Source organism: Phodopus roborovskii, unplaced genomic scaffold (assembly GCF_943737965.1).
Source record: "Phodopus roborovskii unplaced genomic scaffold, PHOROB, whole genome shotgun sequence".
NCBI lineage: Eukaryota > Metazoa > Chordata > Mammalia > Rodentia > Cricetidae > Phodopus > Phodopus roborovskii.
In genome coordinates this window covers 23,096,776-23,122,611 of record NW_026126416.1, presented here as the reverse complement: position 1 = coordinate 23,122,611, position 25,836 = coordinate 23,096,776, and the positions used below count along the sequence as shown (strand labels likewise).

The 25,836-nt window shown below is 44.4% G+C and overlaps 1 protein-coding gene across 1 annotated transcript in view; it reads right to left on the bottom strand.

Annotated features, from left to right (window-relative positions):
• The window catches only part of Dnaaf9 (dynein axonemal assembly factor 9), a 116,747-nt gene that overhangs the window by 26,205 nt on the left and 64,706 nt on the right, over nucleotides 1-25,836 (bottom strand). The window contains exons 21-27 of the mRNA XM_051183366.1: nucleotides 17,669-17,772; nucleotides 10,972-11,118; nucleotides 9,161-9,249; nucleotides 8,224-8,322; nucleotides 7,326-7,443; nucleotides 4,984-5,072; nucleotides 4,006-4,164 (exon numbers count right to left, since the gene is read on the bottom strand). Coding sequence (XP_051039323.1) covers nucleotides 4,006-4,164; nucleotides 4,984-5,072; nucleotides 7,326-7,443; nucleotides 8,224-8,322; nucleotides 9,161-9,249; nucleotides 10,972-11,118; nucleotides 17,669-17,772 — 805 coding nt within the window. The remainder of the gene's footprint in view (nucleotides 1-4,005; nucleotides 4,165-4,983; nucleotides 5,073-7,325; nucleotides 7,444-8,223; nucleotides 8,323-9,160; nucleotides 9,250-10,971; nucleotides 11,119-17,668; nucleotides 17,773-25,836) is intronic.

Sequence of the window (25,836 nt, the reverse complement as noted above, 5' to 3'; positions counted from 1 at the left end):
TGGCTGGCTTCCTTCCAGTCTGCTCAAGTGGTACCTGGTTGGTTTTTGCGGTGCTGGGAATTGAACTCAGAGTGTTGCACATGCAAGCTGAGTGCTCCACCATTGAGTCTTGTCAAGTGGCACCTTATGGAGACATCTTGGGCCTTTGCACACTGCAGTACTGGTAATTCCCCTTGGGACCCCTTGTGTCCCCTCCCTCCAGGTTTCCTGCAAAGCACTGACTGTCAGCTCCAGTCTCTCCTTGTTGCTTTGTTTCCTGCGTGTGTGTCTTTGGTCCCATCTTCCCTCATTTATTTGCTCACTATCTCTGCATTACCTTCAGTGTTAGTCTCTGAAGCCTAAAGCAATACAGATCAACAAACTGGACATTCGACCCCAGCAGACCTCGGAACGACTCTAAGAAGAGGGCTCTTCACCTCACAGAGGACAGCACTGTCCCAAGGGACCCGGACTCTATCTAAAGGTCTAAGTCTATGGAGGAAGTCTGACCTGACGGCAGTGGCAGATCAGATGGACCTGTGTGTGGGGGCCTTTGGGAGAGAAGTGGGAGGTCGGGAAGTAGGCGCAGCCTGCCAGAGCTATGTCCTGAGCTCCTAGACACAACTCACCTGTAAAAGGCCCTAGGTCCTGCCCAACCATCAGGGCTGCAGGGAGGACAGGGTGTGCTAAGTTCTAGTTTCCCCCCAGGCGCCTGGCTGCCCCAGGGTGTTTATTTTTATTTTATATAGATTCTCACATATAGCTCCAGGGTGGCTTGCAATTTGTGGAATCCTGCCTCAGCCTCCAAAATACAAGGATTCCCAGCCCGAGTCACTCTGCCTGCCTTGCTCAAGAAACTGTTGAGTGAGCCCTACCTAGGCTCTACTCCCTGGCTTCTCTCCCTGGGCAAGTATGCATCTATTTCCAGCGCAGTGCTTGGGTGCAGGGGAGACCTACACACTGCAGGCCCTTACAGGTACATTTCAATATTCTTGTGGGAAAGGACTCCTGTGAGTTCAAGGCCAGCATGGGCTATCTTTTTCTTTTTTTCTTTTCTTTTTTTAAAGATGTATTTATTTTATGTGAAGATGTAAAACTTCGACAAAAGACCCCTTTTATAACCATACCTATTTCCCTTTCATTCCTTTATTCCTAAAAGCTTGGCAAGAGTAAAAGGGCACTCTAGAACCTGGGGATGCAGTTCAGTTGTTAGAGTGGAAGCCACAGGCTCAATTCCTAGCACACATAAACTCTGACACATTCCTGTAACCTCAACATCAAAGTTCACAGTCATCCTCAGCTATATAGTAAGGCTGGCCTATGAGAAGTGAGACCCTGTCTCAAAAACAAATGAGAACCCTTTAAGTTGTTTTTGAGGCAACAGTTCTATTCTATGTCAAAGTTCAATCCCACTCTCTGAGATGGAAAACAAGGTGGAAACAAGGCTCTCTGGCTTGTTTTTCTCCAAGGACATGCTGCTGCTGCTGCTGGGTGAGGAGCTGGAGAGATGGCTCCTGAGTTTGAGTCTCAGAACTCACAGCCATCTGTAACTCTAGCTCCAGAGGCTCTGATGCCCTCCCCTGGCCTCTGGGAGCACTAGTGGTCACATGACATACATAGATACATACACATGAAAAAAAGACAAAAACCAGGACTGGAGAGATGGCTCAAAATTTAAGAGCATTTGCTCTTATAGAAGACACTGGTTCAGTTCTCAATGCCCAGTTCTCAATGGCTTAAGATTGTCTCTAACTCCAGTTCTAGGGGAAGCTGATGCCCTCTTCTGGTCCCCTATATGGATTCTGCATGCACATGTATGCATGTATGTATGCATGTATGTATGCATGTATGTATGTATGTATGTATCTATCTATCTGGAAGTAAAACATTCAGTCACATAAAAAAAAATCTTTTTAAAACCAATTAGGGATATACTGACGAAAATAGAAGCTGGCTTTGAGAAACGTGCCAAGTGTTATGGTAAATACCTGCAACCCTAACACTCTATAGGCTGAAGCAGGAGGGTCACAAGTTTGAGGCCAGCCTGGAACTTCATAGCAAGATGTAGTAAGTATCTTATCTACATAGTAAGACGAAAGAGGGAGGAAATTCCTGACATGAGGAGCCCTTGGCATTCTTCCGTTACCAACAACCTTAATAATGTCTAATGCCAAAGAATTAAGGAGTTGTACAAACTATAAAGCAGGTAACTATATGTAATCTATTGGCTCTAAAAAAAAAAAAAAAAAAAAAAAAAAGGGCCATGGGCCAAGTCTTTAAGTGCCTTGGTAAAGGCCCACAGCATTTATTTACATGCTATTAGCTTTTTTTTTTTTTTTTTTTTTTTTTTTGAGACATGTTTTCATATAACCCAGGTTGGCCTCAAGCTTATGTAGCCAAAAGTCGATCTTCCTGCTTCCACCTCCTAAGTTCTGGAGTTATAAGTGTGAGCCATCATGGTTGGGTTTAGCTGTTATTCTGTTATTCTGACTTGAGTCTATCAGGATATCTTGTGGCATCCCTTATACTCTGTTGTGTGACTGGGTGAGTGCTGGATCTATGCTGCATGAGCTGGTTCTTATAGCAGACCAGAAGCAGTTAGATATCAAACATTTTTACAGACTTGTAGAGTCAGAGTTAAGGAATCAACAGTATTATCTGAAATAATGGATAATGGAAATGACCTTAGCTGTGTATACTGACAAGCCAGCAAGTTCTTTTGTAGGTCCCCACTCCCAGTGACCCTCATCTGGCAAGGGGAGAACAGAAGTAATGATGCTGGGTTGGCCCATCCCTCTGACTAGTAGAAGCAACAGAAAACCTGAAGAAAACAAGTGGTTTCGGGGCCCCATTCTCCCTTTGAGGATCCCATGGCCATAGGGCTGACAGGAAGGAAACTGCAGAAGGGGTCAGACTGCAACAAGGTTTCTCAGTGTAGGAAGGCCCCAAGGGTGCACAGTGCACCTGCCTCCCTTCCAGGACCACCATCCCGGCCCCTTCCAGGACCACCATCCCGGCCCCTTCCAGGACCACCATCCCGGCCTCTTCCAGGACCAATCATTCAAACCAGGAGCCTAAACAGAGCTTTGGACCTGAGGTTGTCCTTAACTGGAAACAACTAGCCTGCTGGAAACATTAATTATTGTGAAAATAGCACGAAGCTTCTTTACAACCAAACACCAGAAACCAGTCCTGCCCCTGTTCCATCCTCCTGAAACACATTCCTTACTGGACCCAGGTGATAAAAGACTTGCAAGACATTCCTCCATGGAAGGCCAGTAAACAGAAGTTCTCTGCTACACACTGCCAAACCTTCCTTCTGAGCTGGGGAGATGGCTCAGTGGGTAAAACACTGGCTCTGCGAACTTGAGGATGTGAGTCTGAATCTCTGGCACCCAGATAAAAAGAAGAGCAAGATGTGGCTGTGCCCACCTGTATCGCAGTGTTCTGAGAGACAGCCTAGCGCCAATGTCCTCTTCCAGCTCCGTGTGTGAGCATGCAGGGTGCACTCTCATACATCTACATCACACACACACAGACACACGGGGGGGGGGGGGCGTATCTACCTTCCCTCTGACAATAGTGGTACTTAGAGGGACTTCAGGATTTAAGAGCCTACCATCACAGCTTGGTATCAGGTAAAAAGCAGATACCCCACTCAACAGTACTATGAGCAATTCTCATTGGAGGTCTTCTGGGATAGCCACTGGACAAATGGGGGAGGGCTTATAGACTACATAGGAGCCACATCTGCAATTCTAAGAGGGAGGAATAAGACAAATGAGGCTCCCATACCTAGATGGAAAGGTTTAAAGACTATTATCAATCACTCTATAAATTATTGGAGAATCTTTATCAGATTCCCCAATTCCTCACCTCTTGAGATGTTACAATATAGAAGCAATCAGTTACCCTTGGCCAGAATATGGCCTTTCTGAGGACTGTTGCTAGCATGGGGCACATATAAAGTAACACTAATGACAAGGGCCCCATCCTCACTTCCATTCCCAGGTTTCCAACACTCACCCTTGTAATACCACCAGCAGTCTGGTCTTCTTGTGAATGTAAGCTGACTGGCGGGCAGAGCGGTTCTGCTGGGCCTCCAGGGCATTGGAAAGGTATTTTTGGAAGTGGGCAGCATGGAAACATTCAGAGCTGTCCATGATTTGTCGGTATACCATCCATCTGGAAGCAGCAAGGGTACTTACTCTTAGCTCAGTCTTGGATTTACATGACCAGTTCCCTCAAAAATATGCTGCCAATGACTATGGAGAGAAAGTTACTGTGATATCACAAAAAAAGACAGCAGGCACTAGCTGGGTTAGAAGCCCACTATCCTGAAACCAGGTTCCTTGGATCTTTTGTAGGAAATAGCCTTCCACTGGGAAAAAAGACAGAGAAGGCATTCCAGTAATGCCAGCACTCAAGAAGCTGAGGCAGAGAACTTCCAATGAATTTGAGGCCATCCTCTGAGAGAGACAGAGGCATGGGTGGGGGCTGAGGGCAGGGGAGGGAGAGGGAGAAAGAGAAAGAAGAGGGAGAAGAAAGTAGGAAACTAGGGAGGGGGGAGAGAGAGGGGAGGGAGGGAGGAAAGGAGGGAGGGAGGAAGAAAGGAAAGAAAGAGAAAGAAGTACACACAAGTAGGGTGTGGAGGATCATGACTAAAACCTAGCACTTGGGAGGTGGAGGCAGAAGGATCAAGAACCCAAGGTCATCCTCAGCTCTAGCTACAGCAAACTTAAGGCAAGCCCGGACTACATGAGACTATCCCCCAAATAAAAAGAATGTTTATAGGACAAAATCACTCCAGGCAAGAATCTGGTTAACCTGTAAACACTAAACAAAGCACTGAGCACAACACTGTATCAAATGAGGAGATGGTGGATGACTGCTGGGCCAGTAATGTCATGCTGAATGCCAATAGATGTCCAAGGTTCCCTTATACCAGGGCAGGTCCAGGAACACCATCTCTTTCCCCAAAGCAAAAGCAGAAGCCGTACTAACCTGCCGTACTCCTTATGCAGAGTGACCAGGAAAGCACAGAGCTTGCTAGCGTGACAGCCAGGGAGACCAGTTACAATGCTGATGATGACCTACATGAAAGAAATGTCACATGGGTTTCTAGTTCAACATGGGAACACTGTGTAAAAGGCAAAGAAAGCTGGTCTTCAGAGCAAGGCTTTGTGAGCCTGAACTTCAGTACCACTCACTATTCACTAGCTCCATGATTTAGAGCAAATGACAAAGTCTACTACTGTCCAGAGTAGGCAGGGTTCTCTCTTTTCTTTTCTTGACAAGAGCTAGAGTCAAATAGGAAGAGGTATCTCGATTGAAAAAGATGCCTCCATCAGACTGGCCCATAGGCAAGTCTGTGGGGCATTTTCTTGACTGCAAATTGAAAGAAGGCCCAGATACTGGGAGAGGTTCATCCCTGAGCAGGTGGTCCTGGGTTACATGAGAAAGCAGGCCGAGTGAGTCTGAGGAACACACCAGTGAGCAGCATCCCCATGGCCTCTCCTTCAGTTCCTGCTTCCAGGTTCCTGCCCTGACTTCCCTCTGTGACTGAGTGTGACTTGAGAGTTGAAAGCTGAAACAATCCCGCCCCCCACCCCCCCCCACCCCGTCATGGAGTTTATCATAGCACTAGAAACCTACAATGCCTACTTACTCACAGGGTAAGTGTGAAGATTCATGAAGTTTAGTAAACAACTTTCTATGGACATTATTTGTGACTATCACTTAAAAGATTAAGCATTTAGAGAGCCTAAAGTACTTAAGGCCACAGACCTCTATCTAGTAAAGGAGACACTCAGGGATATTACATTTGTTACATTTTTCAGAGAGCAGAAAGAAGTCTGGGAAAACCATGTAGCAGTGTGGAAATTGGTGAGCAGAGGAGCTATGCTGAAGATGTTTCTGAGGGGCTGTCTGTGGTGAGGCAGAGCTCTCCCACAAGATGAGCTCGCTGTCTAAAAGGTTATCACAGAGGAAAAGAGGGACCATCCCAATGGCCTTAGCTATGTTATACCAGTACACAGAACTAGGTTTCCCTCAGGCAGCCAATCTAAGGCCACTTAAGGGATTTACTGAACAAGGAAGAGTGGCAGAGGAGGAGGACAAGAATCATGTAATCACAGGAGAAGGTTTATTACAATGACACAGCCTAGGAAGGCCTGTCTACAGGATGGCTTTCTTTTTCTTTTGAGAAAAAGTTTTACTCTGTAGCCCAAGCTGGGCTAAAACTCTGTGCTACCCAGGATGGTTTCAAAGCTACGATGATCCTGTCTCAGTCTCCTGAACACTAGGACACAGGCCATCATACCTGGCTAGATGTTTTATTTCACATGTGAGGCCCATCAAGACAGGCCCAGGCATAGATAACATACACTAATGTTGAGCCTGACATTCAGCAGCTGAATTTATAAAGAAAAGACTTTAACAGATTTAAGCACAAGTGGGAGGAGAAGGAGAAATGCCTACAGCATACACCCAAGATCATGGGTGTGCAATTCTTTATTTATTTACTTTTATTTTATGAGTATGGGTGTTTTGACTGCATGGATATCTGCATACTATGTGTGTACAGTATCCTTGGAAGCAAGAATCCCCTGGAACTGGAGTTACAGACCACTGTGAGCAGTGGATGCTGGGACTCAAACCCAGCAGCTCTGCAAGAGCAGTCAGTGCTCCCGACTGCAGTGCTCCCAACTGCTGAGCTGTCTCTCTGGCTCCAGATGTGGCTTCTTAAGATCCACCCAGCCAAATACTCTTACTTAAAGGCCAGGACTATAGCACCTTGTAAGTAAAATATCACAAGATAGGTATTTGCTTCTTTCTTTACCCTCTGATCTAAAGGAAAAATGGAATGTTCTAATTAGTAGATGAGCATGTTTAGACTTGCACAGAAACAAATTATGATATATAGCTTCTAAAGGAATGGTGGGCAGAGGCAAGTATAGGAAAAAATGAGGCAGGAGCACATTAAGGTCTATTCTATTGCCCTAGTGAGGGCAATACAGACAGCCTTCCTTTCATTAATAGCACAGTGTGTCATCTGCTGCTAGGTTAAGTCATTGTCAGTAGCAGAAACAAGTGTCAGCCTTAGAACACACAGTAAGAGTTTAAAAGACCCGGAGAAGCAGAGAGGGCATGGCATGATGTCAGGGCTGGTCCCTGTCATTGGGTCTGGCCTGCAGTCATTCTATAAAGACAGCTTCACGTATACTGTTATCAGTAATCAGGGAGGTGGACACTCTTATACAAGGACTCCAACTGTGCTCCTGTTAACTGACACAGGCTTGCAGATGATCCTGCTGTAAAGTCCGAGCATGTTTGGTGACCTCTACCTTGTCACTTTCTAATCCGTGAGCAGGATTGATGTCAGCTTGCTGCAGCAGGCATGGGAGATGGGTCCTCATCATAGGCTCCTGACCAATGCTGCTGATAGCAAAATGGTGGAGAAACCTAGAAAAACAAGGACAACTGTCATAGCACTGTCACAGCCTTGTCTGACCTGTCAACTCACATTACTGATTTCTCACCTAAGTGCTAATAAGTCTTAAAGATATTCTTTCTAGGTCACACCTTTAATCCCAACTCTCAGGAGGCAGAGATCTCTTGAGTTTGAGGTTAGCCTAGACTATAGACTGAATTCCAGGACAACCAGGGCTACACAATGAAACCCTGTTTCAAAAAAAAAAAAAAAAAAAAAAAAAAAAAAGGGGGGGGGAGAGGACCTGGGGAGGGGGGCTCTTCCAGAGGATCAGGGTTCAATTCCCAGCACCCACATGATAACTCACACTATCTGTAACTCCAAGATCTAACACCTTCACACACACACACACACACACACACACACACACACACACACACACACACACACACACAGGCAAAAATGCCAATGTACATAAAATAAAAATAAATTTAAAAAATTAAGTTACAGTATTCAGTGGGTAGAGGCAGGCAAATCTCTGCAAGTTCAAGGCCAGCCTGGTCTACAGAGTGAGTTCCAGGACAGCTAGGACTCTTACACAGAGAAACCCTGCCTCAAAAGACAAAAAAATCAAATTGAGAGAGAGAGAGAGAGAGAGAGAGAGGGGGGGGGAAGAGAAAGAGTGAGTCTTTCATGATATGAGATGTCTGTAAGAAGCTGTGAGTAACAGAGCTCAGGAAGGACCAGCACTGAAGTCTCCAACACTGCAAAAGCTAACAGTAAACAACTCCAGCCAGATGCACAGAACTCACCGCTCCAACATAGGGAGTTTGGCCGCAAGCAGCTTGGGAGAGCTCCACTCCTCTGCAGGATGGTTCAGGGCACTGAAGAGCTTCTGTGCCCAGGAGTGCCTACAATATCGAAGGCACAGATTAGTCCCGCACCTCCCACAGCAGAGGTACTGTACACAAGCAGTTCTGAGATTCTAAGCCAGAGACCCTAACAGAGCGGAAATACTTCCTAAACGAGTACCCCACAGACTTAAATCAAATGTGGTACCCATGCATAACAACTGGCATGCCCACAGAGGAAGGCTGGCCTCACTTTTTTTCTTTCTTTCTTCTTTTTCTTTTTGACGATGGTCTCAGGTTTTAATTCTTAGTGGTAGTGGGCATTTGAATACTTAAGCCCCTGCTGGAGGCTGCTTGGGGATAATAGGGAAGTGTGGCCTTGCTAGAGGAGGTATGTCTTTGCTCTCTCTGTCCCCTGTCTGTGATTTGAGATGTGTGATCTCAGCTGCTGTTCCAGCCATCTGCTGCTTCTACTCCACCATCAGGGATTCTTGTTTTCCCTTTCTTTCCAAGACAGGGTTTCTTTGTGTAGCCCTGGCTGTCCTGGAACTCACTTTGTAGACCAGGCTAGCCTCGAACTCACAGAGATCCACCTGCCTCTGCCTCCCAAGTACTTGGATTATAGGAACATGCCCCCATGCCTGGTTTATGCTGGGATGGGATCAAACCCATCTAGCATGCTAGAGTGCTCTTCTAACTAGGCCATATCCCCAGCTTGGATTTCATCTGTCTGGCTATTTCCCCAAGGCACCACTACCTGCATGTTGGCAACAACGACATGACTATTGGCCCTTTCAGAGGCAAAGACCCCATGTTACATAATGTGAGTCACCCTGCAGAGAAAGCACACCCACAAAGCTTTGGGAATTGAGCACAAACACTGGAGAGCGCCACTTACAATCTCTTTTGTTCCACAGATAATCCATCTTCCTGGATCACTTTTAAAGAAAGCCCCGAGTTATCCTGCTGTTGCCAGAGGGAGAAGACCTAAACAAAACATAATTTAAACAAAGAACACTTTAAACCCAACAACAGGATATGGAATCCACATGGGATCTGATGACTGTTGAAAACCAGCACTGTCAGTGTAGAGAAAAACACTATCACAAGCAAGTTTGCTTCAAAATGAGGCCGGAAAGCAATTTTGTTCAGTGTTTTTCAGAGCCAGAAATTCCTTAATGGGTCCCTGTCCTCAGAGACCATGACCTTCCAGAGGTCAGAAAGCCTGGAAGAAGGTGTCAGGGACACTGTTCTGGCTGCAAGAACATGTTCTTCCCTGGTGACAAGACCAGAAGGCAGTGGTGGCCTCAAAAGAAACTGCTTGGGGGGGGGGGCACCTGAAGGGAATTGATTCCAGAGCTTTGTCCCCAAGTGGGACAGACTGGGACAAACAACCACATGCAAGTGGCAGGCAAGGTCAGCAGTGCTTAGAGAAAGCCAGATGCTGTCCTCACTCCAGTTCCTCTGTAGTCTGTGACTCACTGTGAAGAGAGGACACTGCTCATAAACTGCTGTAACCACAGCCTTCCAAGAACGTCTCCAGTCCTGATGCTAGCTAGCCATTATTCGGGCTTTGGCTTCTGTGTGGTCTCTAAGTGCATCACAGAATTCATTCATCCTGTTGTCTAAGAGGGCCTCACACTCACTGTGCAGCTGCGGCTAATCTCAGAGCTCCCGATTCCCTGCCTCTACCTGAAAAGTACTGGAATTACGACAGGATACCTAGTGGGGGCCACTAGGGGTAAATTTCTTCCCTTATATAACATGTTTTGAGGATATACAGTAAGCTTACTACCATGCAGGGCCATTTGCAAAGGCAAGAAGGGAACTGCAATCACAGGGAAGGACAGCATGGGGTGGGATAGATAGCTCTAGCTCAAAAGGAAGGGCTTCTTATTTAATAAAATAGCTAAAAAGTAAATAAATTTAATTGGGACTTAAGAGAAGACAGGCAGATTTCATCTCTGTGGGCTCCCAACCCTCAAACACCGAAGGGATTATTAAAACACTTACTATCTATGCTCTCATTCCCTAAGTCTTCTTAACACAGTTTTTAATCTTTTTGTTGTTATTCATGCTTTTAGAGAGTGTCTTATATAGCCCAGGGTGGCCCTGAATGCTATATATAGCTGAGGCTAACCCTGAACTCCCGATCCTCCTGCCCCCGCCTCCTAGTACTGTGATTACTGGTTTGCACTAGTACGCCTGGCTTCAACTCTCACTGGAATCACATCACTGTTAGTTCTTTCTAATTAAAAAAAAAAAAAAAAAAAAAAAAAAAAAAAAAAAAAGCATTAATTTTTTTGTATAGGTCTTTTTCCCGTGTTTGGTATACCACATGTGTGCACGCCTCTGAGGCCAGAAAAGGGCATTGGAAGCCCCGGAACTGGAGTCACAGAGGGTTGTGAGCCACCATGTAGGTGCTGGCTGGGACAGTCCTTTGCAAGAGCAGTGGTGCTTTTCACACCACTGAGTCATCTCCCCAATCCCTTCTGGAGAAAGGGCCTGGAACCACTACAGAGGCCAGGCTGGCCTCAAACTCACCAGAGATCCACCCACCTCTGCCTCCCAAGTGCTGGGATTAAAGGACTGAGCCCCCACACCTGGCTTTACATTACCACTATTTTGTTCTAAGACACTATCTTACCATTCAAATTACTAAGGGAAAAAAGTGGCTATTTTGCTAACTTGATAGATAATTTATGTTACCTCTGAGTAAAACGCTTGATAGATCTTTGATTTAGGAAAAAGGGCAATCATCAGGAAATTGCTTGATCCATGGAACTGAACTGGGAGATGAGGAAGCAGCGAGCGTTTGAAGTTGACGAGCAGGGCGGCCACTACGCTGGTGGAGTCCTAGAAAGAGAAAGGGGCATCAGAAGAGAGTCCGTCTGCAGGACCTCAGTGCCACTGTGTGAGCTCATCCAGCACCAACTGCTTTTCAATTATTTCCACAGACAATGGATTCTTGAATTTAGCAACAGACATGTTCTCCAGCTCCTAGCTACAGGAGACGTTGAAACTCTTCTTTTTTTGGGGGGGGGGCGGGGAAGGGGGGTGGAATACATGGTCTCACCAAAGGTGAAGCTAGCCTTGACCTCACAATCCTCCTGCCTCAGTTTCCCAAACAGCTTGGATCAGAGACGTGTTGTCACACCAGCTTAGATATACATTTCCCCAAACTGAAAATGTCAGCTCAAAAGTTCTTCTAAGGTATTGTCTGAGGGAGGATGGGGGGGGGGCGGTTGAGTCATGGTCTCATGAAGTCCAGGTTGGACTCAGCTTACTATGTAGTAGAGGACAAACCTGGCTTTCTGATAGTCCTGTTTCTAGTATCCTGGCTGGGATTAAGGCTTATGTCATCTCTCCCAGGCAAGGTTTATCATATATAGGATTTCTGCCATTTGGTGAATTGGTTTTTTTTTTTTTTTTCATTTCTTTGATGTACAGAATCTTTTAAAATTTATTATTTATTTTTTGGGGGAAGGGTTTTGCTATATAGTGTAGACTGGCCTGAAACTCATGGTGAGCCTTACCTGCTTCAGTCTCTCAGATGCCGGGATCACAGGCATATGCCATCATACTCAGCTAGTGTAATTTTTAAAAAATCATCTGAGCCAGAGAGGTGACTCAGCTGGTAAAATGCTTGCTTCGAGTTTGACAACCTTAACTCAATCCCTGGTATGCCACACGGGGAAGGGAAAGAATCAAGTCCCCCGAGTTCTTCTCTGACTTCCACACATGCCCCACATTAAACTCCACCCCCAGGAAATAAGTAAAATGTAATTGGAATGAACACGTGTATCTGTGTGTATACACGGGTGCTTGTATATCACAGTGCACACCTGGAGACTAAGGCTTTGGGGAGCTGGCTCTCCTTCTACATGAGGCCTGGTGATGGAGCTCCAGTCATCAGGCTTGCACCGCAAGTGCTTTTATTTCCTGAGTCATGATCTAGCTAGCCCTAGAAAACATAATGGTTTTTAAGATTTATGTATTTACTTTATGTGTGGTTTTGCTTGCATGTATGTCTATACACCACATCTGTGTCTGGTATCTAAGGAGGTCAGAAAGGAGCGTTACACCCCTTAGAAGTAGAGAGAAAGCTGCCATGTGGGTGCTGGGAATTAAATCTAGTTCCTCTGCAAGAACAAGCTCTTAACTGAGCCATCTCTCCACCCTCTGGAAAGTTTATTTTGTGAAGTTATTCTTCTGCTGTCTGTGCTTTTGGGGAACTAAGAAGTCAGCGACAAATCTGATGTCATGAAGCTTCTCTTACTGTGTCTCTTCTAAGAGCTTTATTGTTTTAGCATTCCCATTTAGGTTTTTTATACATTTTGAGTAATCATTTTTGTACTTGGTATAAGGGTCCAACTTCATTTTCTGGTGTGGATATACAGTTTCTCTAACATCATTTGCTGAAAAGACTATGCTTAAGGTTGAAGATGGCTCAGTGGTTAGGAGTATTTCCAGAGGACCTAAGTTCCATTCCCAGTACCTTCATGGTAGGTAGTTCACATAATTTGCAACTCTAGTTTCAGGGGATCCAAACCTTCTTCTGGACTCTGTGGACATCAGGCACACAAGTGGTACAAAGACATACATGTACACAAAACATACATACACATAAAATATACACATAAAAACATTAAAAAAAAAAAAAAAGACTGTACTTTCCTCAATAGACCACTGTGAGTTCCAGGCCAGTCAGAGCCACACAGAGACACCCCGTATCAAAAAAATGAAAGGAAGAGAATAGAAGAAAAAGAAGAGAGGACCTGAGTTTGGAGTCTTGGAACCTACACAAGTAAATAAATGCCTTGGAAGGTCTCAACTTTGGAACAAGCTGCTAGCAAGCTGCTAGCTAGACCGGTATCAATGAGCTCTAGCTGTGATTAAGATTTCCTATCTCAAAAGATAAAGGAAGGCCCAGCCGTTAATCCCAGCATGCAGGAGGCGGAGGCAAAGGTAGATGCAGAGAGACAGAGAGGTAGACTAATCTCTGTGAGTTTGTGGTCAACACAAAGAGTTCCAGGACAGCTAGGGTTCATGGTGAGAGCCTATCTAAAAATAAGAGAGAGGTGGACAGAACAACTGAACAAGATACTTGCTATCAACCTCAGGCTTCCATGTGCATGTCCATCCACCTACATTTGCACATACACATGTGCCAGAACACATGCAAACACACTCACATATACACACAAACATAGGAAAAGAAGAAAAACAAGTTCTAAAGTAAATGTTTATTGAGCTTGATTGCTTAATGATTGGTTTGTTTCTTTAAAAAATTCTTTAAATGGAGTGTGGTGTTGTGTGACACTCCTTAATACCAGAACCCAAGTGGCAAAGGCAGGCTGACCTTTTTGAGTTAAAGGACAGCCTGGTCTACATAAAGCTGCAGTCTAGCCTGGGCTAACAGTGAGACCTGGTCTTAAACACATGGAAACAAAATTCAATATAAAGTTAGAGGAAACTAACACTATGGTACAGCAAAATAGAACAGAGTCTCGGTTATGCCCAGACTGTGCTTGAACTCTCAGAGTGCTGCAATTAAAGGCCCATACCACCACGCCCAGTCTAAGGCTGGGCAAGTACTTCAACCACTGAACAACTTCCAGCCCTTCTTTAGAACTTATGTTTATTTATTTATTTTTTTGAGACATGTGGAAGAGTCAAAGTTAAATTTTAAGTTTTAATTACTCTGCTTTAGAGATCCATGAGGAAAAAAAAAAAAAAAAAAAAAAAAAAAAAAAGGCTCTGATCTGCAAGCCCCTGAAAATTTCTGGGGTGCTGGAGGCTATTGTTTATGAGGAATAACATGCCAGCCACAGTTTTCACTTCCCTAACAAGTTTGTTTGACCCACCTGCACCTGATGTGCTTGACCACCTGTAGGTGGGAGTTTCATATGCAGGAAATATGTCAGGATGTATGCTTGCCCCTGATTGGACCTGATGGGAAATGCAATGAATTATGGTTTTTCCTTCTTAAGCCCTTGCCATACTTGATTCTGGGCCATTTCCCAGGAACCTGGATATGAACCTGGCCAGAGCCCATCCACCTGTCCAGTATTTAGTTAAAGCTTGCTTCAAATTTGAATTTAAACTGTGGTAGTGGTCTTATTCTCAACCAGTGGGATTAACACTTTGGAGGTCCCAGAAAGATTCAGATCACCCATCTAAATTCTAAAGCTGGATGTGATGTGACTATCTGTTTCAAGTTCTTATCACTGTGACTTCCCTACCACAGTGAATTGTAGCCTGTAAAGCCTTTCTTTCTACATTGCTTTTTGCCTTTCTTTCTACATTGCTTTTTGTCAGAGTGTTTTGTTACGACAACAGAAATGAAACTTGTACACAGGTCTCTTTATTTAATGCTGGCTGGCATGGAACTTCCCATGTGGACCAGGCTGACCTCAAACTTGTGGCGATCTTCTTGCCTCTGCTCATGAGTGTTGGGTCATAGGCACGTCCCACAACATCTAGGGCTCTTAAACATGTCCCAAGCTTAGAAAGTCTTTCTGCCTCTAGAGATTAATGAGCATTCATTTCTATATCTTTCCTAATTATGAAATTTTAAAATATTTAATTTGGGGCTGGAGAGATGGCTCAGGGAATAAAAGCACTTGCCCCACAGCTTGATAACCTGAATTTGATGTCCAGAATTCATGGAGGAAGGAAGGGCTGACTCCTGAAGACTGACCTCAGACCTCCACGGGTGCACTGTGGGATATGAGTGGCTATTCCCTACCAGTAATAAGAAAAGTTAAAACTACTTACCTGTATTATACATTTGCTTGAATTAGAGAGATTTGTTTATTTACTACATGTATGTGTGCATGTCTGCATGTGAGTGCTGGCACCGGGAGAGGCCAGAGCACAGGTTGAACCCTCTTGGAGTCTGAGTTAAAGGTAGCTGTGAGCGGCTCAACATGGGTACTTGGTTGTATGGCAGAGCAGCAAATGCTTTTAATCACTGAGGTATCTCTTCAGACCCTACTCCCACAGCTGGGTGTGGTACTGCGCTTGGGAGGCAGAGGCAGGGTCTCTGTGTGTTGGAGGCCAGCCTGATCTACAGAGCGAGTGCCAGGTCAAGGCTATGTAGTGATCCTGTCTCATAATAAAAACAAACATAATAAAAACAAAACCCAAACAAACAAAAACTATTCCCCCCAAATTAGCTAACCTTGCTATCACAACACTGTTTCTTCACTTTTGTTTGTTTTAAAGATATATTTTATGAATGTTTCACATATATATGTATTTTTTGTTTTAAAGATATTTTATTAATGTTTTGCATATATATTTTTTTGTTTGTTTGTTTTGTTTTTTGTTTTCTGAGACAGGGTTTCTCTATAGTTTTGGAGCCTGTCCTCGAACGGGGTCTGTAGACCAGGCTGGCCTCAATTCTCTTGCCTCTGCCTTCTGAGTGATGGGATTAAAGGCACATGCTATCACTGTCCAGCCCATTTCTTTTTTCTTCCTCTGGAAGAGCTGTGAGTGCTCTTACCGCTGAGCCATCTCACCGGCCTCTCCAGCACTATTTCTTTTTTTAAACTTTCTTTTCTATTTATTCTCTGTGTCTTTCACATCATGCATCTCCATCCCAATCATAACCTCCCCAACAAAACAAAACAAAACAAAATAAAATTTAAGAGTAAAAGAAAAATCAATCTCATCATGGAAGCTACAGTGTGTGTGGCACAGTGAGTCATGCAGTAAACCCTTTGTCCATCTATCTTTACTTGCAAGTGTTCACTGTAAAGGGTCGTTGGTCTGGTTTGAGGCCTCTGGCTTCTGCTACACTACTGATACTGGGCCCTCACTGGAACCCCTCTTGGTATCCTGCTGTTGCCCTGTGCTGTGGAGATCCTGCAGCTTTGGATCTTTACGAGCTCCAACAGATCACAGGAGGGGTGGATGCTGTCATGGGCCAACTCATAACCCTGTGTAGTTTGCAGGGTTGGCCAGCCCAACAGCTTTCCCTTGTCCCTTCCACCAGGGCGAGCTCTCCTGCATTGCCTTGGCTAGTCCACCCCTTAAACGGATGAGCAAGGGGCAGGACCAGTTCTGTGGCTTTCACATCCTCAGGGTCAGTTCTCCCACACCTATATCTTCAGGGCCAGCTCTACTGTGCTGCACAGGTGAGGTGCATGGCCCGCTCTCCTGGTGGGGGACATGGGGGACAGGGGCAGCTCTCCAGCTCGTGTGATGAGTAATAGGAACAGCTTTCCCATGCTCACAACTTTGGGGCTGGCTCACCCATACCTCTGCCAATGGGTTTGCCAAACATTGTTTCTTAAATAATTCACACATACTTTCTTTCTTGATGTTAGATAACTATTTTTGTTGTTGTTGTTTTGAGACAGAGTTTCTGAGTAGCCCTGGTTATCCTGAAACTCACTCTGTACACCAGACTGGCCTCAAATTCAAGAGATCCATCTGCCTCCATCTCCCAAGTGCTGTGATTAAAGGTATGTGTCATCACTGCCTGGCTGATGTTCAAAGACTTTATAAAAGCTGATTATCAAAACTCTTGAGATGAAAAGATAGCTGTGCTTTAAGAGTGTTTGCTGCTTTTCCAGAGAACCTGAGTTCAGTTCCCAGCACCCCATATAATTCCAACTCCAAGAGAGGCTCCCATGCCCTCCCCAGCTTTCACAAGCAACTGCACTCACGCGCACATACCCACATGCAGTCACATAATTCTCAAAAATTAAAAAACTAAACAAAACCCTCTTTTATCTAACAAGGCCACCCAATCTGCCTAGTTGATACGCCCAAATGCTGAAAAGCTTTTAGGGTTTTGTTGAAGACAGGTTTGATCATAAGTTCATTTGAAGAGCTATTTAGCCAAATCACTTCAATCAACCTCTGTTCTTGCCATCAAACTGCTTTTGAGGCTGAGCCAGGCCAAGTGGAAGGCCTGGACTCCACTGCTGCATTGAGAGAGACGGCTATGCTCTGGCCAGGAAGCCTAAGATGAGGGAAACTCTGGCCCACCACCTTCTCCCGAAGGGGAGAAGCCTGGTAAACAATGACAATGGTTCTTAGGGGAGCATATTCATGGAGGTAAAGGCTAAACTTGAGTGTGTGAGAGGGAGGTATTAAACTCCTGGAGAAAGTGAGCATTTTTATCTCTTTTGTGCATACACAGTTCTTTCCTGTGGTTAAGGGCTGTATTAGAGCCCATCAACGCCTCAGGATGAACTTTCCAGTTTTGAAGTGTGAGCCTTGGGATCCTGTGAAGAGTCACTGGAGGTATTTTTCAGCTATTTTCCACTGTCTTTAGGATGACTGACTTGGGTGCGGGGCTGATGTCTACTGCAGTTTCTGACACATTGCCACACTATATTGGAGAAGGGGAAATGGAATGTATTTTAGAGGGGGTTGAAAAACTACATACCCCATCATAGAAGGAAACAGAATTCATGTGATCCTTGGAAATGATGATACTTCCATGATGACGGTGAGAAAACAGAAGGCCACCAGAGAAGAAATGCACATTCCCTAGAAGAAAAAGAATGCTGGTCAGACTGGGGTGCTTGTCTTGAAGGTACTAGAGCAACAATGTAACCTTCCTGGAAGGAGAAGAGGTATTTTAGAGAAACACTTTTGTCTCAACTACTGAAACAATGGATCCCAACAAATTAAAATTTCCCAAGGAATCTCATGCTGTGAAAAGGGAAAGCCAGCAGCCCTGACACCTGCGAGAGAAGGAACCTGCCTCCCAGGTTTCCCACACCTCTGAGAACATATCTAACAGGTAGGCTAGACAGGGCTGAGACAATGTTAAACCCATGATGAGTGGGATAGCACAGTGGTCAGGACCGCTCAATTGGGCATTCTTTTGCCTTCTATTTGTGGGTTTTTTTTTCCTTTGTTTTTGTTTTCTTTTTGAGACAGGGTTTCTCTGTGAACCCTGGCTGTCTTGGAACTCTATGTAGACCAGGCTGGCTTCAAACTCAGTGATCCAATCTGCCTCTGTCTGCAAAGTGCTGTGAGTAAAGGTATGTGCCACCATGCCTAGCTTCATGCACTATTTAAACCTAAACCTTGGGATCAAAATATAGTTTAATACCCAGAACCTCATAAAACTGGGTTGTAGACCATGCCTATAATCCTAGGACTCAGAAAGTAGAAGCAGGATGATTAGGGAGTTCAACATTGTCTTTGGCTATACAGTAAATCAAGGCCAGATTGGACCATTATAATAAATGAAAAGACAACTAAGCTAGTAAGTCTAAAACACAGCCTCCACCCCCAATAAAACCAATGAGACAGAAAACCAGAGCACCACTCTGAACAGAACCTGGAAAATAGACTTGGACATTACTGTACTCCATGATTTGACCCTTCTTCTAATCAGACTATATGGGGTCCATATCTAGTCTCTGCTTTTCACTACCTCGCGCCTCTTTAAGTGCTGTGTTGGGGTGGCCCAGACTAGCTTGTGTGATAGCTTGCTGTGTACTTGAGAGCCAGGGAAAAGAAAAACCGAAAAGAGCCATGTAGGCTAAGTGAGGACGTTGACTATGCATGAACCTGACCATATCTCTCCTGCAATCCACTCCCCAGAAAGAGACCTGGAAGGAAGGGCAGTGAGGTGTTTATTCACTACCAAAATGCTCACATCCCCAAGTGGCTGGCTTTTCCTCCACATCTGGGTCTTTAGCATATCACCCTTATTGGTTATTTAAACAACCAATAAAATCATAAGTTAAACTACATAGGAGACTATAAGAAACAAACAAACAAAATCAGGCTATCTATTAAACACTGTAAAGCCTTGCTTATGGAAAGGAATTCAAATTTTTTTTATCATCCCCTGGTGAAGGCTTTAGGTCAAATGGTGTAATCCTCTTTGTTTAGCGTTAGACAAAGACTTGGTGCATTCTTAGAACTTAAGTCACTTAACTGTCTGAACCCCGGCCCCCTTCATTTCCCTTTTGATGATGCTTTTAAAATTACCCAATCTAAAAGACTATGAGGTCAGACCCAAGGGAAAAGACATAGTCGCCACCTGTGTTAGAGTATAACAAGCAATGTTCTGTCCCAATTTGTGTGGCCAGCCTGGTTAGGGTCTTGGTGCACCTTTTTTTTTTTTTTTTTTTTAACAAAGGAACTGGCTAGTTGGGCTACTTACTTTGTTTGATACCCAGAATATTCTTTATGCTTCTGACAGAAACAAAGAAGCAAGTCATAGAAAAACCCCGTTTCACTGTATGTTGTTCAATCCTCACCCCACCCTGCAATAAGACTCCTAATGAGATGGTTAGCATAACTAAGAGCTGTTTTCCTGAAGATGTCCAGACTCCTCGTTGGGGCTGCAGAGACCAGGCTTTCACACAGTAACTGCAGTAGCCGTAACTAGACACCACTATTATGTGCACTTATATAACCCGTATGCTGATCCTTCTGCTCTGGGGAAGCTCAAATAGCCCTTCAGAGCAGAAAACATAGAAACGAAGCAATACAGTTTTTTTTTTTTTTTGCATAAGAATGAGGAGAAAAAAAATGAGTAGGTGTGGCAGCTCGATTAAGTGCCTATAATTCCTGCATTCTGGAAGCTGCAGTAGGAGGACTGTCAGAAGCTTAAGGCTAGCCCGGGCAACATAGTGAGTACAAGGCTGGCCAGAGCTACACAGAAGGACCCTGTCTCCAAAACACTAAAAGAAAAACAAAACAAAACAAAAGCACTGTCACCTAATGTGGAGAAGCAAATTTCACATTCTCTCATTGGTCATCTTCAAAGGAGGTATGTTTAATTTGGATATGTCTGCTCCATTTGTGAGAAAAAAAATTTTTTTTAAATCTCTCTAATCTTGTAAAACCTGTATGCAAATCTTTTAATCTCTGCCACCTGGTAAAATCATTTTTTACACAAAGCTTCCTTTGCGTTCCCAGAACTTGATAGAACTTGTCCTCTTCCCCTTTTCTATCATTTTCTTTGTGCTGATTTTGTTTTTTCAAATTAGCCAGTCTTGAAAGAGTGTGAGGTTGGACCCCAGCCAATCAGAAAAGACAGTGACCACCTGTGTTAGAGTAACAACCAAGATTGCTTCTTGTTAGGTCTTAAACCCAAGACAAGCTTCCCTCAGTCCCTGTGGCTCCTCCCAGTGCTCCCTATCACGCCCCCACCCTAACCCTTCCCTCCCAGGGCTGGGCATCCATTTCCCTTCCTCCAGCCGGATCCCTGTACAGCAGCCATCTTGGCCAGCCCGGGCTGCCTCTTGGGTTGGTAGCTTTTCTTCTCTCACGGTCTTCTCTATTCTCTGCCCCCTGCTGTTCTCTCTCTCACACAGCCCTGCCATGTCCTGTCTGTTGCTTTCTCTCTCTGGACCTTTCTAGATGCCCTGGCATGGACCAGAGTGGTCATGCTGTCAGTTCACAGACAGGTCTGCCTCTGCCTGCCTCTCCTCTGGGAGAGGGTATGTAGAGGAAAGCCCAGGCTGTCTGTCCCAGAACTCAGTTGCTTTTTATAGCTTCCAAAGTGCTACAATTACAGGTGTGCACAACTATTCCTAATTAAAACTTTTTTCTGCTTTCAAAAATATTATAAATAGGCATAGGGATGTAGCTCTGGGTTTAATTCCCAGTACACAAAACAACAAACATCATAAATAAAAGTCAAAGATGGTGTCGCTTAGCACTTGTCAATCATTAGCAAGATTCTGGGTTCAATCCCTAGCACTCGCTTCCCTCCCTCCAAAGGGAAAAAAGAGCCCAGCTAAAAAGTGTCATTTAAAAAAAAAATACTGCCACATATAACCTAACCCCCCCCCCAAAAAAAATCAGTACTCCAGATCCATACATAACTCCTAAAAGTAAGCAAGGGATTTCTAAAGGAGACTGAACAAAATATACAAGCATGGCCAATGAAAATGTGGTCAATGCTTGCTATCAATCAGAGATATACATTCCAACCCTGACTATACAGTGCTACATTCACCCCAACACCTGAACGCTGCACCCTACTCATCGAAGCATGCCTTAGTACAAGCACTTTAAGAACAGTCTAGCTAGCTTCTTGGATGAAGACTGTGGGCAACCATTGTAACCCCCATATCCTGCTGTTCTGGATCAAATTCTGGAGAAATGGGGATTTCTGTGACTAAGAAAGAAGCATGTAAGAATTCTAAGAACTGGCCAGGCAGTGTGGTGCATGCCTTTGATCCCAGGACTTGGGAAGCAGAGGCAGGTGGATCTCTGAGTTTGAGGCTAGCCTGGTCTACAAAGCTACACAGAAAAACCCTGTCTTGTAAAAAAAAAAAAAAAAAAAAAAAAAAAAAGGAAGAATAATTCTAAGAACTGAACAGCCATGGTGGCTTTTACCTTTAATCCCAGTGCTAGGGAGGCAGACTCTGTGAGTTCAAGGCCAGTCACCACCACCAATCCCCACCCCACCACAAATAGAAGCTAAAAACCAAAACATGCCCATAAACAAATGATCATCAAGAATAAAAATAAGGACTGGAAAGATGGCTCAGGGTTAGGAACACTTTCTGACTTGGATTCAATTCCCAGCACCCACAATTCTAACACCAGCTCCGGAGGCTCTGATACCTTTTTCCAGCCCTCCTGGGCACCAGACATGCACATGGTGCACAGACAAAACATCTACACACATAAATGCCTTATTTTCATATGAAGGAATACGTCAGAGCTATGGAAATCAATGAACTATATGAATACTTACAACTGTGAAAGTTTTAAGAATCTAAATTGAGTCACTTTATAAATCAACTTCTAAAAACTAAATAACATCAAGTTATGACGGAAGGACTTTTACCCGTGACTGCTTGCTATTAGCTATCATAGAAGAACTCCTATAGAGTCTACTGCAACCTTAAGTAAAAAGTACTAGTACAAGGAATCTACCCAGCAACTGTCTGTTTGACCTTGAATGACACCCAGTTTTGTTATTAATCATCAATGCCACAGTTGGCTTCAAAATATCTGATGTAATCTTCCTCATTTTTGTCTTTAGAAACTTCCCCTTGTCTAGCCTCCTTGGATACACTAGCAGTCTGCAGTGTAAGCAACACCCTCATAGCAAGTTCTTCCTAGTCTCACTGCACTGCTGTGTTGCTCCCGAACAAATAATACAATCTGGACAAATTCTAGGAGCATAATATGGAACCCAAGAGCAAGCCCCAGGACAGCACACACAGTGTGCTTTTATTTGCAGGAAGTTAGAACAGAACATGTTTAAGGATATGGGCCTATGAGTCTAAAGCAAGTTTTTAAGGATTAGGCACTGGGCAGCCTGCCTGGACAAGGACAGCAGAGCCAGAAGACAAGGGCACATGAAGGACAGAGTGAAGATGTTTCATGGCAGTAAAAGCCCAGGGCTACGGAAGGGAGGAAGTACTAGAGCTCACAAGGAAGTGCTATTCTCAGTCCCAAGTCCTTTGCAGGCAAAGTCAGATGGCAGCAGCTGTCCAGATCAGAACTGTTCTGTGCAGATGCTGCTGCCATCTCAGGCTACAAACACAGGCAAGTTTCACCTAAACAGAGCTCAGGATTCGATCCATCATGCTGAGGAAGGAGCTCCAGATAAATACTGTTAGGGATGGAAATATACCAATTTCAAACTCATCATATTGCAATTAAAGGCACATTCTGAGACACTAACAACATTTGATTATCAGAGCCATTCATCTTTGCAAATCCTGAGAAAAAGCCCTAGGCATTTTGTGTTATTTTCCTTTAAGAGAGCCCCTAGCAGGATAAGAAAGTACTCTGATCTTCCGAGGCAGACGCACCTCAAGTTCAAGGCCTGTCTGTATTATAGAGTATGTTCAAGGCCAGTCTGGGAGACTTGGAGAGACCCTGTATCATAATAAAAATTAGCAATAATAAAAACCAAGGGACATAATTTAGTGAAGGAGTTCCTGCCTAGCATATGTAAGGCTCTTAGGGTCAGTCTCTAGTAACACAAGTGGGGTGGTCTTAAATGGCATAAATTAAAGCTCTGTTAATCCCTTGACATCAAATCTAAAGTGGCAGACTAGGGAAACTTGCTAAAATTTTCTGTTTCTACAGACTTGTTCTGCAGAATGAACTGTATGAACTTAGGTAAATGTGAAATTTAAGTTTTCTAGGGGTAAAGTAGGGTTCAAAGATGTTTTTGCTATCTGGCCTCGCTTTGAATTTACTATCTGAACAGCTGGCCTTGAATTGGTACCAGATCCTCTTACCTCAACTTTCCAAGTGTTGGGAGCACAAGAGTTCTGGATTACAAACACACGGCACCATACCTAGCTTTAAGGTCTTAAAAGGACGTGCCTGGGCTGGGGAGTGGCTCAGTGGTAGAGTGTTTGCCTAGCATACAGAAGAACTGGAGTTGTGTGGAACACAAACAATGTGACTAATAAGGACCCAGAAAATTCTGGTTGTGCCATTCATTCTTACAGAGTCTGGATACATTAAGTCTTGTTGGATAACATAATATAATGCAAAATCAGTTTTCTAATAAGGCCCTCTGCTGAGAAGGTACATACTAATTTTGGCACATATCCCTGATAAATATGTAAAAATTAATCAAGGATGATATCACACAATCACCTTTTTATGGTATCTACAGCTTGCTTTTAAAATGCCAGGAAAGGCCTGGAGATGTATTCAATTGGAAGATTAGTTGTTTAGTGTCCATGAAGCCTTCGGTTCAGTCTCCATTACTGTGTAAACACAACATGGTAGCACATACCTACATCCCACTTCTTGGGAAATAAATATAGGAAGGTCAGAAGTTCAACCATTATTGGCTACACAGCAAATATGAGGCACCAGTGTGGGCTAAGAAAGACCCTGTTTCAAAAACCTGGTAGGCCAGAAGTAGGTGGGTGTCTGTGAATTTGAAGCCAGCCTGGTCTATATAGTAAGTTCCAAACCTTCTAATCAAAACAACAAACATACTATACAATGTGAGTGTCGCAGCACACACCTATATTACCAAGACATGAGAGGCAATCCTGGGAGACAGGAGACCTCTCTCAAATAAAAACAAACCCCCATACTCGCTAGACATGATCTTGCTCCGAGGTTAGTACTACAGTCACATGACATGACTTCCACAATGCCTGTGACTCCTAAGTCTTCAGCAATAGGACCCGGAGGAGCAGAAATGAAGGGCACAGAATAATTCCCAGGACATCACGAGCTGGAACCAGAGCTCCATGTGCTTTGTCTTCTGTGTGGACAGAGAAGATGAACCAATGATCTAAGAACAGGGAGAGGAATTTGCCACCAGCTAAAATATTTTCAGTAAGAACAAATCACCCAGAAAGAGGATTTGCTTTGTAGAGGCTGAGGAATTTGTGAAGTCAGAGTTTGAACTCCACAGAAATGCTGTCTATATTCAACAGGAAAGAACAGGACTCACGTGAAAACGTTACCTGTGGGGCTGGGGTTAGAGCTCAGTAGCATAGCATTTGCCTGGCATGTATGAGGCTCTGGGGCAATTCCCAGCAAACCTGTCTCCCAGTCCCTCCCCGCAGAAAGAGACAGACACACAGACAGACAGACAGACAGACAGACACACACACACACACACACACAATGAGGAAACTGAAAAGAAGCAAGGAAATAAATTCCATGAAATCCACTTAAGACCGACATGTTTTCAGGAATTTTTCTATCAGCAAAAACCCTGCCAGCCCCCATTGGAAGGGAGAGACTGAAAATGACAGGAAGGTGCTCAACTCCCAGAATTCTACTGCCAACAAGCAGGTGCATGAAACTACAAAGAGAAGCTACAAAATAAGGTCTACCTTCTGAGGAAAATGGAGGGCCACGAGACGTGTGCCCAGAGTAAAAAGCAAGAGGAGCTCTGAGGGCTGGGATGGTAAGATGCCACAGGGGGTGAAGGGGGCTGCCCCCAAGCCTGATGATTTCAGTATAATCTCCAGAACCTACGTGGCAGCCACAGAGAACTGACTCCCCCCAAGGTGTCCTCTGACCAGCAAATGACTGCTGTGGCACAGGCACAGTCATGCACATACACACACACAATACACGTTTAAAGAGGAGAAAAGAGCCCGGAGGGTGAAAACAAGAGCCAAGCGGGCAGAGCTGAGACACATGGGGGAATTATTTCTAGGCCCTGGGTCCTAAGGAAGGAACTGCTGCTATCTGTCCTGGAAATGGAAGGTGTGAAAAAAGGAGCCACAAGGCAAACCCACCAGCTCAGAGGGCAGAGCTGAGAGCCACAAGGAACGGTTCTCAGGCCTGGACCATAATCAAAGAACTAGAGCTTGACCGCCTGATTGGATACCCCACACCCCTGTATTGGGTACTGAACCGAGGCAGCTAAACCGAGAGCATGCTGGACAAGCACTGTGCCACTGAGCTATATCCCAAGGATTATTTTTACTTTCTTTCCTCAAGATCTTATTTTTATTTTATGTACATGGGTGCTTTGTCTATCTGTATGTAAGTGCAACATATGTCTACAGTGACTGAGTGCCCTTGGAGGCCAGAAAAGGGCATGAAATCCCTGGGAAATGGAGTTACAGACAGTTGGGAACCACCATGTGGGTGCTAGACATTGAACCCAGGTCCTCTGGAAGA